This window comes from Protopterus annectens, chromosome 11.part0, assembly GCF_019279795.1.
Source record: "Protopterus annectens isolate FY-2018-M chromosome 11.part0, PAN1.0, whole genome shotgun sequence".
In the NCBI taxonomy this organism is placed as follows: Eukaryota; Metazoa; Chordata; order Ceratodontiformes; family Protopteridae; genus Protopterus; species Protopterus annectens.
Genome location: NC_056745.1, coordinates 701,723,604 through 701,742,888, shown reverse-complemented (window position 1 = coordinate 701,742,888; position 19,285 = coordinate 701,723,604). Strand labels below are relative to the sequence as shown.

General features: G+C 32.8%; 1 protein-coding gene across 4 annotated transcripts in view; it reads right to left on the bottom strand.

Moving 5' to 3' along the window:
* The window catches only part of LOC122815561 (DENN domain-containing protein 5B-like), a 1,792,502-nt gene that overhangs the window by 686,715 nt on the left and 1,086,502 nt on the right, over nt 1-19,285 (bottom strand). For all 4 annotated transcript variants that reach the window (XM_044088154.1, XM_044088155.1, XM_044088156.1 and 1 more), the window contains exon 5: nt 1,849-2,036. In XM_044088154.1, coding sequence (XP_043944089.1) covers nt 1,849-2,036 — 188 coding nt within the window. The remainder of the gene's footprint in view (nt 1-1,848; nt 2,037-19,285) is intronic.

Below are 19,285 nucleotides of genomic sequence, written 5' to 3'. Positions count from 1 at the left end.
GGGATGGGCACAACATTCTGATGAAACAGGGAAGCCCTCCCTGTTCCTTCTCCCAGGACTGACAAGAGTGGCTCTCCCTTGCCCACTAAGGGAACCCCAACAGAGGGATCCAGGGTAAAAGATGAGTGGTCTGGGATGTGAGTTTTTCTTTTTTGTGACTACAAGAAGGACCGACAGTGGGACTGAGAGTTTGTTCCATTGTCAAGCCAAAAATGGTTCCTCTTTCACAAGGAAAACAAACAGCATAAGCTGGTAAGTACTTTTTATTTTTCAAATAAAAGCACAGTAAAAAGCACTTTAAAACACTTTGCTTGCTCCCAAAAGTACAATAAACACAATTTCTTGACAAAAAAAATGTTTAATTACTTTAAACGACTTTTAAACTGACAGGAAAAAACGGAGCTCTCATTAAAAAATACAATAGTCTTATGACAGTCCATTAAAACACAAACTCATAGCTTTAAAACACCTTTCCTGAACAAGAAAGTCTTATTCAAAAAACTTTTTTTTTTTTTTTTTTAAGTGGAAGGTTTCTACCACAAAGGGAAGTTGTCTGCCCAGCAAAGGAACAACACAAGTCAACCATCAAGACTCAAAAGCAGCAAAGGAATGTATTCTTCAGGTGCAGGAAAGCACTGAAGGGCTTGGCACCCAAATCGGTCTTTTTAGTCATTTCAGCTTAAGCTGACTGATAATTTGGGTGTGCTGAAGTACACTGAAACTTTAATAGCTAGCTGGCTGTTATAGCCTATGCAGTTTACAACCCATAAAGCTAAGGCTGCTGAAGCAGTGGTCAATATGATGAACATCTGTCCTTTACCACCTTCGTTACAATCACAACTACATAGCAAGATTCAATAGGTCATTTTCTGGCATATGTGGATCAGAGAATTTATCATCAATTAGGAGGAATTTTAGGTGTATATGGTCTCACTTGTACCTTTACATGCAGACAGCTGAATCTGTTTCATTAAACTAAACTTCCAGTTTGTGAAGTTACTTGATAACCTTCCATCGGCACATTAAAAAAATGCCTTTTATTACAAAATGGTGACCATGATCTTTCTTCCCAGGATAGGTGATTTCTATCTGGCTAGAAGTGCTGGATGAGCTTTGTTGTTGCTGTAGGTGATCTCATACCTTGGTCATGACCCCAGGATGGAACTGACCTTCATTTTTCAACCCAAGTGATTCCCAGTTCCCCTTCATGTAAATGCCTTTGTGTGTTAGGGTGTGCTTTACAAATTTTACACTTTGCATTAATTTTTGTAACAATTTTTTTTATTATTTTTGGTATTTCTGGAGCTTTTCTCCCCTGGACTCCACTGAGAATGGGTTTCCAACCCAGTGGACTTTCCCGGTCAAGAAATGTCAATAAATAAACAATAGATAAATAAATGACCTTGGAGACCACTACAGCCCCATTAAAATTTTATATAGATGGCATCTATACTCACAAGTCAAAAAGTTAGTTTTACTACACAAAATAATTCTAAATTATTTTAATTTAAAGAAACATTTAATTGTATAGCTAAATGAAGACAAGTCTGTTGTTTTTGCACAAAGAATGTAAGTTTAACAAATGGAGTTAATTTGTTTCTATCTAGTCTTTCAGTCTGACTTACCATGCTGCTTACATCATTATGCCAATGCATGACAAGAAATGCATGACATCATCATATTCAAAGTCATACTTGTGACTGCTCAAGATACTTGCAAGAAACCTTTGCTCTTAAGAAAATCATGCTCCCCCTCCCCCTCCAGTGTTACACAAACTGGGTACTGAAAGAGCCTTTAGTAGTAGGACTAACCTAAAAGGCATAAAAAACTTGAAGGGAGGACACTTACTTCCTGTGGAAGTTCAAGCTTCGAGCGGTCAGTTCCCTCTTTTGACTGCAGGCCCATAAGATATGGGACAGGAGCATCAAGGAAATGAATGAGTGAAGCTGGGAGAATTGGAACATAGACATGTTGCCACTGAAATGGGAAAAGTAGAGCCGTGATACAGTCTGCTACAGTCATCAGACGCTGGCAATCTGTTCAGGCAAAAAAGAAAAATAAGCAATCACAGAAATATTAAACACTGCTATCACTACATTACAGACTTCATTATTGTTAACTCAGTGTTGTTGCGTAAGTGAGAAGTTTTTTCACGTGCAGGGATGAATCCATCAAGCTGCCATCCTATAAAGTAAACCAAGCTCTCTCAGCAATATTACACCTTTTAAACGTCACTGTGAATGCATTTTTACAAACCAGGAAGCAAGAGAACTTGGACACTGTTGAAAAAGCTTGACACCAATGATGATTCTGGAATATTTCAATTTCAGTTTTATCAGTAAACACAAGCAATTTTTTTAATGCTTAAAGTTTTAGTTAACAGCCACATTGTATACATACAGAAGTACTTATATTTAGTATCCATAGACCATTTTATTAATACAGTATGTAAATGTCTGAATGCTTTAATGTTAAATGCTGTACTTAAACAATCTCTAATGGCTCCGTTTTTTTTTTTTCTAAATAGAGTATCTGTACATTTCTCTATGTCATATCACATTTTGAGCTAGAAAAGCAGAATTGTTGCAGCTTCTGAACTATTTTGGCTGCATTTGTTCCTCTGACATGTATAAATGTAACTCAGTGTTTTGTAAGTGAATTATGTAATCCCACAAAATAAATGTTACTATTAAAGGAAAACAGCTAAACATAAGTTATAACACTTTGTATATAATCATATGTAACCCTTTATTTTGACCAAGTAGAAATGGGTTAACTGTAGTTCCTATTTCTCTTTTCAGTTTTGTTCACTTGTTCCTATACTTAGACAATGCTATTTTTATCTTGTAGTTATCACATATCTTAAAAACTCCAAAAACCAATAACGAACGTGGCAAACGTAGTTAGAAACAATTCCTTTATTTAAATGAAGCGCTTTTCGTCCGATCTAGTAAATGAACTTCATCAGATAACATAACACGTGAACTGTTACTTTTTAAATAAGCAAGGAGAAGCATCAGCTGACGCTTTAAAATTTAAAGCGCCACACCTTATTTTTAAAATCCTTCATATTAAAAAGCTTTTTATACTAAAATGCTTCTATTGCTAATTAGTTATAATAAATCAAACAGAAATTATTACCAATATAAAACTATATGCAATTCTACATTTAAAACATGCCTTAACAATGGACTAATGAAAGACACATACTACTAGCAGATTACATTAGCCAGTCCATTCCAAGCAGCAGCGGCAAATGTCAAACTATTTTACACTCAATTAAATAAGTTACAGTATCTACCTACAATTACTAGACATACTAAATGCTACTAAAGTCTATTAAATCATGCAGGTTATTCATCAAACTATCTGCGAAGACTTTTTAATTTTAATATGGGCATAATTGAACACATATCATTCAGACCTGGTAAATTATATGCATATAACCGGATCTGCCATAATTCTTCCAACCTCTCCAGTTCTACCTCTATTGGTCCCCCACTCAAATTTGCAATCAATTGATCCAAAATCCAGAACTTAAATGCATGGCTAGGATATTCCAAAATATGCTTAGCCAGTGCATTTCCTTGTTTAAGTTTACCTAGTTTAGAGTTGTCTTGCCCACATAAAAACATGGGCAATACTGGCACTTGGCTAGGTAAACCACCATTTTGGAATTACAATTGTATTTACCTTTACTTAAGTCAAAGTTATTAATACTTAAACAATTACTCACTAAAATATATTTGCAGTATGAACAAGAGCCACAATTTAGCATTCCCTTCTGACTATGATTATTATTATTATTATGTATACTTTCAAATAAGTCCTTAAAGTTTTTATCTCTTTTTACAATGAATTTAGGTGTTTCCCCTACTTTATCCAATATTTCTTTACTTTCCTTAAGTATATTCCAATTTTTACATACAATATTTAAAAAAAAATAGAAGTCAGCATTATAAGTAAGGATGTAACTATGCCCAAATCCTGAAGTACCTTTGACTGAGGTGGTATCTAGAGAAACATCCATTACTTCCAAGATCTGATTCCCATATTTATTCATTGATACCTCATACGTTACTTCCTCTATATTACTATTATTATTATTACTATTATTATTATGTTTTATGGATTATCATTTGTGTATTGTTAGTAGGATATATTAGTTTAAGTGAGCTGTACGAAGATGTGTTACACCTTTAAGGGCGAATACTGATTGAGTTCTTTTATGAGCTTCAATTAAGCTTTTAATTTAATCTGAGTATATATGTTTGATCATTTTGTTTTTACTTTGTCTGAAGAAGTTTGTAAATTAAGTCAAACGAAAAGCGCTTTACACATTAAATTTATTTATTTATTTTTTTGAGAGTCCGGGTTGCCGTTTTTTATAACATCAGTTCTTTTGTGTTATCATTTATTGTTTTCTTTCTTATTAAAAGGAAAGAGACTTAGAGGTAGTTATACACCTATTGTGAATGGTGGTATAGAGGAAGTAACCTATGAGGTATCAATGAATACATATGGGAATCAGATTTTGGAAGTAATGGATGTTTCTCTAGATACCACCTCAGTCAAAGGTACTTCAGGATTTGGGCATAGTTTCATCCTTACTTATAATACTGACTTCTATTTTTTAAAAAATATTGTATGTAAAAATTGGAATATACTTAAGGAAAGTAAAGAAATATTGGATAAAGTAGGGGAAACACCTAAATTCATTGTAAGAAGAGATAAAAACTTTAAGGACTTATTTGAAAGTATACATAATAATAATAATCATAGTCGGAAGGGAATGCAAAATTGTGGTTCTTGTTCATACTGCAAATATATTTTAGTGAGTAATTGCTTAAGTATTAATAACTTTGACTTAACAAGTAAAGGTAAATACAATTATAATTCCAAAATGGTGGTTTACTTAGCCAAGTGCCAGTATTGCCCATGTTTTTATGTGGGCAAGACAACTCGTAAATTGAAAGAAAGAATATATGAGCATGTTTACAGCATAGGTAAACTTAAACAAGAAAATGCACTGGCTAAGCATATTTTGGAATATCCTAGCCATGCATTTAAGTTCTGGATTTTGGATCAATTGATTCCAAATATGAGAGGGGGACCAATAGAGGTAGAACTGGAGAGGTTGGAATTATTATGGCAGATCCAGTTATATGCATATAATTTACCGGGTCTGAATATGTGTTCAATTATGCCCATATTAAAATTAAAAAGTCTTCGCAGATAGTTTGATGAATAACCTGCATGATTTAAAAGACTTTAGTAGAATTTAGTATGTCTAGCAATTGTAGGTAGATACTGTAACTTATTTAATTGAGTGTAAAATAGTTTGACATTTGCCGCTGCTGCTTGGAATGGACTGGCTAATGTAATCTGCTGGTAGTATATGTCTTTCATTAGTCCATTGTTAAGGCATGTTTTAAATGTAGAATTGCATATAGTTTTATCTTGGTAATAATTTCTGTTTGATTTATTATGACTAATTAGCAATAGAAGCATTTTAGTATAAAAAGCTTTTTTAATATGAAGGATTTTAAAAATAAGGTATGGCACTTTAAATTTTGAAGCGTCAGCTGATGCTTCTTCCTTGCTTATTTAAAAAGTAACAGTTCACTTGTTATGTTATCTGATGAAGTTTGTGTACCAGATCGGATGAAAAGCGCTTCATTTAAATAAAGGAATTGTTTCTAACTACGTTTGCCACGTTCGTTATTGGTTATCACATATCTTATCAACTGCCATCCAAAAGGCTCCCACCGAAATGTTCTCTTTGTAAAAATCAAAACAAAGGAACTTTTTTCTTTACCATTATACCAAGAAATCAATATATTTCACTGTGCACTTATTTTACATTATAGCAGATAAAATGAAAATAATCCTGCTTTGCTCTCTTAACTAGATGCGAAAAACTCTTTGCATGCATCCTATACAGATATTATGATTTCAGTACTGCAAAATAATGAATTTTAAAGATACAGCCATTCTCAAGACAGTGGTATTTATACTGTCATTGACTTATGTCATAACTTACCAAGCTTTGACATTTCATTCAGACATTTATGTCTAAATTATGTTCCAGAAAGCAATGCTCTGAAATACCCTGCAATCATCTACACAGGATATGAATACAGATTTTGGGACAGCCAAAGATACAGCACATTTGCCACAGAAACATAACATCACAGCATTAAGCATTTCTGGGATGGTACAAAACTACAACCTAGACTCTGAGATGAAGACATTTGTATTTTCAAATATGAATCAAGTCCCTGACGTTACCTTTAAATCTTGATGCAATTAAGGGAATGCAATTCCATAAGCCATTTCTGCATCCACATGCCTCAAAGGAAAACAGAATAAACTGATTTGTGCCTTATGATTGTAAGGCTCTCTTTTTATCAAGTGACATTTATTTTATTAATTTGTTAACCAGATAAACATACAAAGAACAAGCCTGTTTTCAGGGAAGCCTCAAGAGCACTGGTTAAGTGACTAGTCAACTGAGAGTCAAATGCATAACTCTCAACCTCTTACCATCAGAACTGGCAAGAAATCCAGAAGTAATCAAGAAAAGGCAGAGGCGATAGGGGCGTGGCCAAGGATGAACACAGGATAGCAGCAGATTTCTTCAGCTCCACCAATTTCATTACATTGACAGGAATTAATTACTTTAAAAATTAATTTTTGAAGTAATTTTCTTTCTAAATATGTTTGTTTTATATAGTTCTTGAACTATATCTAAAAAAGAAAGGAAATCTTAATTAATATTCCTGTCAGAAATTACTTTGGAAATTTTCTTGTCAGTTTATCAGTCTGAAATGAGTTCCAGTAAGACAAATTCTCAAGACTCCAGCATCAAGAAAGAACTTCAGTCTCTGATAATTATAGTCCAGCAACTTACTGCTAAGATGGATAAAATGGATACTAAAATAGACACTTTCATAGAAAAAACTACAAAACAAATAGACTTGTTACATATGGACCTGCAACAACAGAAGATCCAGATGACAGGCATAGAAGAAGCTGTGAATGACATGGAAAATAGAATACAAGAAGAGGAAATCAACATTGAGTTTCTGCTGAAACAAAATACACATTTACAAACAAAGCTGGATGACCTGGAAAATAGATCTAGGCACAATAACATTAGGATTTTTGGACTGCCAGAAAATATTGAAGGTAACAATATTACTTCTTTTTTAATAACATGGCTCCCTAAAACTTTAGATTTACCAGAAGCATTCTCTTTTGGTATCGAAAGAGCACACAGATCTATAGCTAATACTAACTCTAAAACTATCCTAGATCAGTTATAGTTAGATTTCTATCATCTTTTGATAAAGAGATGGTTCTTAAATCTGCTTGGGCTAAAGCTCCTGTTAAGATTAATGAAACAACTGTGCGTTTTGACAATGACTATTCTTCCATGGTATTAGCTAAAAGAAAAGTTTTTCTGCCTCTAATAAGGGAGCTTAAAAAAGCACAGTTTAAAACATACCTTCTGTTTCCTGCCAAGCTTAAAATCTTCCTTCCTGAAGGTCCTAAAATTTTCGATGACTTAGACTCTGCTTTACTGTTTATCAAAAAAAATAAGATTTTGGAAAAAATAGAAGAAATGGAATGGGCTAGTCCTTCGTTAAAGAGACTGGCAACTGAAACTTCGTGGAAGACTTCAGAGAAGAAGAAGAGACTAAAAAACAAATGATTTGTACTATGTTTTTTTCTCTCTCATCATTTTATTTTATTATTAATCTCTTTAAATATAGTTCCTGCATTTCCAAGAAGCAACAAATATTTTGAAAAAGATTTAATCAAAGTTATTCTCTGTGTGCAAAGAAATGTTTTGTTTCATAACTAGTCAAAATATCTGGAGATTTAATGGCAAGCTGTGATTTAACTTGTTTCTCTTTCTGAAGAGGAAAAATAAGGTCAGTAATTTGATACATTTTTTTTTTCCTTTAAAAGTTTATATGTTCTTCAAATGCTATTCCTAATTATACTTTCTTGATTACACTGCTTATGCTTGTTTGTAAATAATCTGTCATGCTTTAACTAATAATAATTAGAACTAAATAATAGTAAATAATATGTTTTATTTTTAACTCTATTAATATAAACAGTAAGTAACATTCTATGGTATATACTTCTTATAGCTTTCTCTTACATTTTTTATTTCTGCCTTACACCCTTTTACTTTTTACTCTCTTTTCTTTTCTTTATTAATATATAGAAATGCTTTTGATCATATAGACACAGTAAATAATAAGATTTGCATAGGAGTTGAGTTGGGACAAAATGTTGAGTTTTGTTACTTATTAATAATTTTGGGCTTGATTTCACTTACATAGAGTCTGTAATAACCTGTAGAATGCATTGTGAAGGTTTTGTCATGTTTAGATGCATTTACACTGCTAAATGAATGTTTGTCACTAGTTTTTAATAAGTTTCCCGCCAAAATGTTAAGAGAGACAATCTGGGATGTGAGCTGTCTCATGCACAGTGTCCATGAGCTACTTCAAAAGCTTCAACTCTCAGAATTCTCACAGAGAAGCTGAAAGCAGCTATTCTCACCTTTGACCTAGATATCACACTGACACATCACAGATACAGGAATGACACTACCTAATTATACTTTCTTGATTACACTGCTTATGCTTGTTTGTAAATAATCTGTCATGCTTTAACTAATAATAATTAGAACTAAATAATAGTAAATAATATGTTTTATTTTTAACTCTATTAATATAAACAGTAAGTAATATTCTATTGTATATACTTCTTATAGCTTTCTCTTGCATTTTTTTTATTTCTGCCTTACACCCTTTTACTTTCTACTCTCTTTTTCTTTTCTTTATTAATATATAGAAATACTTTTGATCATATAGACACAGTAAATAATAAGATTCGCATAGGAGTTGAGTTGGGACAAAAATGTTGAGTTTTGTTACTTATTAATAATTTTGGGCTTGATTTCACTTACATAGAGTCTGTAATAACCTGTAGAATGCATTGCGAAGGTTTTGTCATGTTTAAATGCATTTACACTGCTAAATGAATGTTTGTCACTAGTTTTTAATAAGTTTCCCGCCAAAATGTTAAGAGAGACAATCTGGGATGTGGGCTGTCTCATGCACAGTGTTCATGAGCTACTTCAAAAGCTTCAATTCTCAGAATTCTCACAGAGAAGCTGAAAGCAGCTGGTCTTACCTTTGACCTAGATATCACACTGACACATCACAGATACAGGAATAGCAGATTAATAATATGTGTTAAAAACCTATGTCCCAAACATATACATTACTATAACTCATTTAATTAATCTGATTGACAAGCATAAATAATTTTATAACTCTATACTGGAAGAAATTGTCATGTGATATATTTTAAAGCAGTAGTATAGCATGTTTGTAAAATCTGGTTACTAAAATGTGTTTGCTGTGCATTATTTTGTATAAAGCAGACAGATTTATTGAAGGGACAGCAATGTAAGATGGTGCTCAGTAAAGATACAACTCAGAGAGATCATATATATATATATATATATATATATATATATATATATATATATATATATGTGTGTGTGTGTGTGTGTGTATGTATGTGTGTGTGTGTGTGTGTGTGTGTGTGTGTGTGTGTGTGTGTGTGTGTATGTGCGTGTGTATGTGTGTGTGTGTATACATGTGTATATATATATATATATATATATATATATATATATATATGTATATGTATATGTGTATATGTGTGTGTATGTGTGTATGTATGTATATATATATATATGTGTGTGTGTGTGTGTGTGTGTGTGTGTATGTGTGTGTGTATGTGTGTGTATGTAGGTTGGCAATATTCACCTTATAGACACAAGGTGCAGGGTTCAAGTCTCACATGGGGTAATTGGCTAGGCTTAAAAATGGCCCACAGGGGCAGTTAGCCTAGTACTAATCTATGAATCTATGAATCTATGAATCTATATAAATGTTTCTGAGAATCTGCTTAACTATGAAGTATGATTTATAACAATTTCTATGAATACAATATTTTATTCTATTGGCAATAATGAGTTTGAGTAAATGCTCATATACAAGCAATTCAAGGTTTTTTTTGGAAGCTGTTAACTGTATTTGCCTGACAGAAAATAGATGCATCCTAATATATGTAATGTCTGAATCATATTAGCCAAAGTTTTTGATTTAAATGAATGTTAGAACTTATTTTTCTCTCCTCTTGATTTCTAACATCAAGATTATTTGAATGCTATTTGAATACAACTGTTTTATATTACATGGATGTATATAGTAGTATGAACAGTTTAAAAAAAAAAAAAAAAAAAAAAAGGTTTATTTTAGTTTATATGATGCTGTTTTACCAAATGTGTAGTCTTGTCTTGCTAGATAATTGAATTGAAAACTGTTAACTTCAGTTAAATATAACTAGTATTAAATTGATAAGGTGGTAGCTGACGTACTGCTGCTTAGGGTAGGGGTTAACTTGAGTGGTAAATACTACTCTAAGTTGGAGTTTACAACTCCAGGCTGGATGCAAGGTTTAATCCTTACATTATTTTCACTTGTTCATTGTTATTTGTATATAGTTTTGACATCCACAATATATTTTGTACATTCATTGTCACTACAAACAAAATTGAATCCTATACGAAATCCCATAAGAGATTCAATAAATACAGCTATATTTAAAGGTACACCTAAAGGAGGAGATGTAACATTACTTATCTTGTTATTTGTTATTTTGATCATAAGATTCTTAAGTTTTAAAAATGCCAAATGACATCTTTAAAAGGAATTTCTTTAAACATTAATGGATTGAATAATCCATGTAAAAGGGCAAGCCTAATAAGATACATTAATTTACATAAGGCCAACTTAGTCTTCCTACAAGAAACCCATCTCTTGAAAAAAAGATATTGATAAACTAGCCACAAACAAATATACAGTATTGGTTAGTTCAGAGCACACTCAGCATCAAAGAGGTGTGGCTATTTTATGGAATAAAAGTATGCCCATTCCTAAAACCATTAAGTCTTATCAGGATGACAAAGGAATGTTTTGTATGGTTACAATACAAATTAATGGGAAGACTTACACTTTAATTAATGTATATTGGATACCTGGAATTGGTATTAATACAGTGAAACATCATCTTGATAAGATCATATAATTCTCTATAGGAGATATTATTTTAGCTGGTGACTTTAATTGTATACTACATGAAAGTGATACTACCACTATAGGAAAGAGAAGAATTACATCTAATGCAAAACATTTAAAGGATTTTGCAAATTCTTATCATTTGAATGATATTAATAATCAGATAGATTCAAAATCATTACCATACACCTTTTTTTCTAACAGATACAAAACTTATTCAAAAATAGATAGGGTCTTTATTTCTAACCAGATGGTAACAGATTTAATTAATTCCAAAATCATTTCATGTCCTATATCTGATCATAATTCAATTGTTTTTGAATTCATGATAAAAATACTCATAATGTTCAGATCAAAAGGATACCAGCATACTTAACTCAACTAAAAGACTATAAAGAATATATACTTTCAGAAGTAAAACATTTTATAGACATAAATAACACTCCTGAAGTCTCCATTGTTTATGTTTGGGATGCCTTAAAATCATATCTATATGGACAAAGTATCAGATGGTATAATAATAAAAGGAAATCTTGGGATAAGGAATTGTTAGATATTCAAAGTAAATTAGACTCTTATAAACATAATAATAAAGAAAATATTATGGACAAGAAAGTTATTGAAGAAATAAACAAACTAAATGAGAAATACAAAGAAATTATAACTCATAAAGTTAAAATAACTTTAGAGAAATACAAGTTTTTGTCTTATTCAATAAGCCCCAAATACTTACATAGACTTAAAAATAAAACAAAAAGGTTGAATAAACAAAACCATATCAAAGAAATCTTTTCTCTAAGGAAAAAGAAGAATGTTTCTAGTATACCAGAAATACTAGATGAATTTAGAAATCACTTTCACAAAATTAACCATAATAATATTAACATGGAACCTAAAGATAAAATAAAGGAGTTTATAACCACAAATATGAATAAAAAGCTTAATAAACAACAGATTAAACTATTGGACAAGGGTATTTTATATACAGAAGTTATTACACAAATAAATAAGCTTAAATCAAACAAAGCACCGGGTAATGATGGTATTATACCAGAGATATATAAAATCCTTTCTAAAAATACATATTCATTAATACATAAGGTTTTTATTTTGGCCCAAACTGAGTTAATAACCCCCCCCCCCATCTTGGCAATATACATTTATTTCGCCAATTTTAAAACCTAATAAAGATCCAACTAGATGTTCTTCATATCGGCCCATCTCATTACTTAATGTTGATTATAAAATGTTTATGAATATCTTTGCTGATAGATTGAAGACAATCATTCCCGGCATTATAGATATAGATCAGACAGGCTTCATTGTAAATAGAAATACTTTTGATAATATAAGAAGAACTTTAACATTAATAGATTTTGCAAATAGGAAAAAGAAAGATTTAACACTTATTAGTCTTGATATAAGTTCAGGGCAGCCACGGTGGTGCAGTGGTTAGCATTGCGCCCACAGCAAAGAGTTTCTCGGTTCGATCTCGGCTGGGGTGCCTCTGCAGTCTCTGTCGTCTCCCTCCCTGTCCCTGGTTTCGGTTTCCTCCTCCGGTCCCCCCACCTCCCACCCCCAAAAGACATGCTGCAGTGGTGGATTGGACTCTCCTAGGGCCCTAGGTGTGTGTGTGAGTGTGTGTTCTGTGGAAGGTTACTGCTGCTGCTGGCGCGCTTAAAATCCGACACTCACAATCAATGCGACAAAGTGTGACAAGGTGATCCAAAGGTGATTAAAAAAGAGAAGAAGAAGAAGAAGAAGTCTTGATATAAGTTCAGCATTTGATTCAGTAAGTTGGGACTATCTGTTTACCTTAATGAAGTGCACAAACTTCTCGGATGCATTTGTAAATCTAATTGAACATTTATACAAAGGAACGTTGGCTTATATTAAGGTAGGAACATATGTTTCACAAAAAATACCCATTCTTAAAGGTACAAAACAAGGATGTCCACTTTCTCCACTATTATTCACTTTAGTAATGGAGCCTTGGGCTAATTTGATCAGAAACAGTACTGACATAGAGGGTTTTGAAATAGATGAAAACACAACATCCAAAATTCAACTTTTTGCAGATGATGTTCTAATTACATCAGCAGGATCTAATTCTTCTATACAGTCTCTATTTGATAACATGATGAATTTTAAAAGTATTTCTGGTTTAATATTCAATGAAGAAAAAACTAAAATACTACCTATATATACACGAAAAAATATTCTCATTAGTGATTTTACTAAATATGTACCCAATTCAGGTCAGATAACTTATTTAGGTATAATACTATCTAAAGATATTAAATCTATTATATATAATAATTATAATACCTGTTTTCTTAATATACAAAATCTTTTTAATACCTGGAATAATACGTTTTTTACTATGGAGGAGAGACTTACAATTATTAAAATGTTAATATTCCCCAAGATTTTATACTTAATACAATCAATAATACTTCCACCTACAAAAATAATTATCAAGAAACTGAACACACTAATGTTAAATTTCTTATGGGCACCTAATAGACCTAGGATTGCATTAAAGAAACATACTAATAGCTGGTCTCAAGGGGGTATTTCTTTTCCAGACTTTAATTTATATACTATCTCTTCTATTGTAAAAGTTATTACTTTATTAATAGATCAGTCATATGTCACAAAATGGAAAGATTATTGGGAGCTAATTAGTATACACTTCATGAAAATCTCCTTAACACATAAAAATATGATTGTAAATAACTCCATGTCATGGTTACTAAAGGAATTTTGTACTTCACCTATTACACCTAAACATATGGTTTGTTACCCATTAAATATTATTATTAGTTATCGTAACTTTATATTCATGCACCCTAAGTATAGGGAATGGAATTTTATTGTATTTCCTATAATGTATACTCAGGGTATGCTTTTGTTATCTACATCTGAAGGAACTCATTTAGCTATAGATAATGATCTAAAGTACTGGTATCAGTTGATATCTGATAATAAAGTTAAAAATCTAGATTTCTTAAAACAAGAATTTGATCTAAGAGAAACTTACTGGTTAGAGGTTCAGACCTTTAGACAACATCTCATTGATAGAATAGATTTAATGTCTATAACTGTTAAAGAATCTATTCCAACACTGATTGATTACTTGATATTAAATTTACAACATAAAGTTTCTGATAAAGGTAAACTTTCATACATACATAAAGTTATCAGACAAGAAACTTTTTACAGTGTAGATTCATACTGGAATTATTTCACTTCTATTAATGGGGACCCACCAAATCAACAAGATAAACAATATATATTGGAATCTGCTTATAGAACTATGTCTTCCATTGTCTGGAGACTTTATACATGGAAATTTTTACATAGATCTTTTTATACACCTTTGATGATGAATAAAATAAATAATAAAGATAATCTATGTAAGAGATGTAATGTAGAAATTAATGCTGACTGGGCTCATATGTTTTATGACTGTATAAAATTGAAAGAATACTGGAAGTCAATTAATGAATTTTTGCAGGCTCTTTTACAGATAATTTCATTATTTCTAAATCTCTTATATTATTCAACACACCTGTACCTCAAAGTGTTAAAAAGGTTAAGCTTCCCTTGTTATGGTCTATTCTAGCAGTGGCTAGGAAAATAATAACTAGAAATTGGATTTCAGATACACCTCCTTCGTTCAATGAATTTAAAAATGTTATGAATATAGTGTGCCATATGGAAATAAACACAATTAGGACTAGAACAAATAGAAAAACATCTTATTTTATTGTATGGGATAATTTACAAAATTTGTTAAAAAAATTTTAATTTCAATAGCATGGTATTTTAGTTTAATTAATTGATCTGATTGTAGTGGATGTCTTTGTAAATACTTTAGTTGTTTTGTTGAATATTATAATAATACCTATTTTTAATTACTTGTATAAAAGTGTTATATTTCTCTTATATGTTAAAACAATAAACCTGTTTTGAAAAAAAAAGAAAAGGCAGAGGCTATTTACTTGAGAAGTTGACAGAATAACAGGACATAAATTAGCATGCATATTCTGAAGTAAAACAAGTCTAACTCTAATTATTGCCACTATTTATTAAGTAAAATTCACCACCTTTTCTCCTAGAATCAACAGTTTTAGTAGGGATTTGAAACTACAGATAAAGATTTTCTGTCAAAATCAGTGATAGTTGAGAGGTATGCATGTCATGCAGATAGAGAGGGGGTATGCTAAGGAATAAATAATCACTCTTGTGATTAACCATCAGATTAAAGGGATTTGCTGATAACTGTACCCTTGTTGAACAGTACTTTCCCCAATAAAAGAACATTTTCAGCTTTGTCGTCTTCATTTAAAATAAATACTTTTAAAGTACATGGTTTCCATGTGCTTTTCTTTCCTCGGTGATGTCAGTGAGTCTAAAAATGTGTTTTGCATCTATACACTTTAATGGGCACCCTTCCATGCATGCATAAATGAGAACTATACTGTGTAATTTAATATAATTACAAGCATGCTTTACAGATTTGCTCATTCAGGCTTCTTTCCCATTATCAAACGACAGAAGGCACGAGTAAATTCCACAATTAACACACATTCTAGCAGATTACTGTTATATTAACATTTTATTAAACCACAGAAGAAGGTTAAAATTCATGACAGACAGGAGATGTGATTCCTTTTCACAACAAAATGGAGCATAGTAGAATATGGACACCACAGAGAGGTCCAGCTTGGCCTCAGCTGTTGGGAAAATTACTGTGTAACTGGTAAGAATTAACTTTACAAGATCTGCAAGCTTGTGGGGCACAAAATTCAAAGTAGAATAAAGTCACAGTTTTAAGATCATGCCAAACAATTCAGAGCTCCTTAACTGCATAACAAAAGTGGCAGTGGGTATAACCTACTTTAACTTTAGAAAGCTATATGACAAAATACTAAATAAAAGGGTAGTTTAGTTTGAAAAAAGGAACCAGGCAGAGGTGTCCTCTTTCCTCTTTGTTATTTGCATTATATAGAGGAATTTGTATCCTTCCTCTGGCAAAGAAAATAAGGGACCCAGAAATTCAAAGCTATAATTGGTATGGTAATCAAGAAAGGTTGGCTTTACTTGCAGATGGTATTATTTTGTATTTGATAAATACATAAAAAGGACATTTCAGTGTTTTGGAACATTTTGAAACCGTTTCAATTTTTTGTTTTATGATATACAATTAATGAAGATAAAACAAAGGCTATAGCTGTACATTATGTACCCACACACAAATTGGTTAGGCAATACCCATATTTATGGGGACACAATAAGATGAAGTAATTAGGAGTATGGACTTAAAAACCTTCTGTTACAGTAGCTAAGAATATGTGGGAACAGACTAATCAAAAGATAATGCAAAAACTCAGAAACTGGAAGCGCCTGCTTTTGGGTATGGATAGCAAGATACAAGCAGTAAAAATGTTTGACTAGTCCCTCTAGTTTTATGTTCAGGTCAGGCAGGATGTAAGCATCACCCAGAGGACAAGTTGTGAGGACTATAGGACCATATACTTTTACTGGAGAGTGGCCAAGAGTTAAGTGGCAGAAGAGATCAATCAACAGAACACAGAACAAGGGGGCTTGAAGGATATTTCTATATAATATATATATTTAAGTATATGCAACAAAAACACACAAGCAGAAGGTTAATTCAAAGTGGAAGGGGGGATGATATGAATGATGATGAATGAAGCTTTGAAGTAAATAAGCAGAAGCAGAGAGTTGATACAGATTCTGATTTTTAAAGACAACCATACATAATATTATATCCATAAAGTTGCAGAAAGTTAATAAAGGTTTTAAAAAATAAAAAGGTTAGTTTAGACATAAGTATTTTTGTAGATCGCAGAGTAGTAGGTTGAGTTAAATGTTGGCTAATTAATAGGGTGAAGACAATAAAATTTATAAATGATAATTTATATAAATGAAAGGATTGTGACTACTGAGGGTACCACAGAAGTCATAACTAGAGTTGATTTTTTGCAACGTATCTATAAGTGATGCAGAAGAAAAGCCTGAAAGGAAATTTTTGTTCTCAGTGTTAGTCACAAAGTTGTGCCATACGGTTACTATAAAGAAGCCAGGGAAAGGATGAAAGAGACCTGTTAAAGACGAGGAGTAGTCTAAAATACTGAATCTTAAAATCAATTCAAATATGTGTCTTGAGAAGCAGAAATGCAGGAAAGTGGTACAAAACACAGAAGGGGTATGGGGCAGCAGCAGAAACACAGAAACAAGCAAAGAAATACATAGGTTGTGATATCAAATGAAAAAATTAAACACTTAGTTGAGAAAGCAACAACGAAGGTTAAAGGAATTTATTTGTGTGCTAGCTAATAATAATAATGAGGAAGGATACAAATAAAAATAAATAAAAGTAAAATGTTGTGAACAGCATGTTGTATGAGTCAGTGATCAGCTAACTATAATTAGAAAATTAGCACCTTGTGACCACTGCTCAATGTTTTATCAGTGAGGGTCAGCTAGTTATTCAGACAAGGAGCTGTAAATTGTTTAGCATGACCTTATCTTTGTGAGTGTATGCTGCTTTGGGTTTTTCGTCCAATGGGTTTCTAAACGTTTTAAAAAGTGTGTTGAAGGCTGTCACATTTTCAGTGCTGAATATATGTCAGGGAAGAAGTTACAGATGCTTTATCTCCAGTGTTTACTCTAGTCTGGGAAACTGTGAGATTACACTGAGAGCAACTGAAATGCAGACTAACCAAGTCACGTTTTCCTGTTTGAAACTTCTTGGAATGTTACCAGGTGATCTTTGAATGAAGAGCCTAAAGGTAGTCTGAGCAAGTAAGTCTTTAATAGTAGGAACTTTTAAGCCTAGTTGGACAAGTCTATTCTACACATCTAGTTGCAAAGCTTACTTTTCAACCGTCTAGAAATTAGCTGAATATCCATATTTCTGCCTCAAATTTTTGGCCTGTTCCTCATAACATTTGTGGTTTTCTGATAAATCATCGAGGACTGAAGTCATTAAAAAATGACAGACATTTGAGTTTCAGATTTCATATCCTCTGGAAAATGCATGATAATGCAATAACTGCAATTCTAGCCAATTTTTATGCAGTGAAAAAGTACAGTTTTGTACCTACCATAAATGTAGATGTTCGAGTGTATACCCTGCTGCAATCATCACACTTGGGTTATCCTGTCGTCAGGCGGTCCCGCAGTCGGCCTGAAATCCAAAGTCTTGGTCCGGCGTCGGTTGCTGTCGCTTCTTCCCTGACATCAGTGCGCCAGGGGTATACAAGAGGCATCCGACGCCATTTTCTTCAGTTTTTCTTGCCCCAGATCCAGGTGCCCCCCCAAAAGATGGCCAGTAGATAGTACCAATAATAAAAGCTTAGCACAAACAAAACATCCCTCCAGCTATAAGTAAATTCACCACAAAGGTTGTATCAGATTTTAAGGTATTGAAAGGTTTTAGTTAGGCCAGAGGGGATAGAGGGAGGGTAACCTGGACTGCAGCAGAGTATACACTCGAACATCTACATTTATGGTAGGTACAAAACTGTACTATGGTCATCGTGTTACCCTGCTGCAGTCATCACACTTGGGTAGAATCCCAAAGCTAAGGATGGGAGGTGGAGTCAAACAGGGTTAGAGGAGGCTAGAAGGCCCTGCAAAACTGCAGTGGCGAAGCCAGCTCTAGTCTTAAAGTAAAGTGGTAAGTGATAGTGTTTGGTGAAGGTGTGTACTGTACTCCAAGTGGCAGCTTCCAGAATATCCTTGGTTGGCACCCCCCTGAGGAAGGCTGTAGATGTAGCTGCTGCCCTGGTGGAGTGGGGCCTTATGCTAGCAGGAACTGGTTTTCCATGATGGGTGTAGCGAAAATGTATGCAATGTCCTATCCATTTGGAAATGGTCTGTTTTGAGATCGCCTTGTGATGCTGTAGCATAGGATACAAAAAGTTGGTCAGATTTTCTGAAAGCCTTAGTTTTATCCAAGTAGTAATGTAGTTGCCTGTGAATGTCCAAGGAATGCAGGAGTCTTTCTCCTTTGTTCTGTGGATTTGGAAAGAAGGTGGTTAAGTGGATGGTTTGATTTAGAGCCACACTGG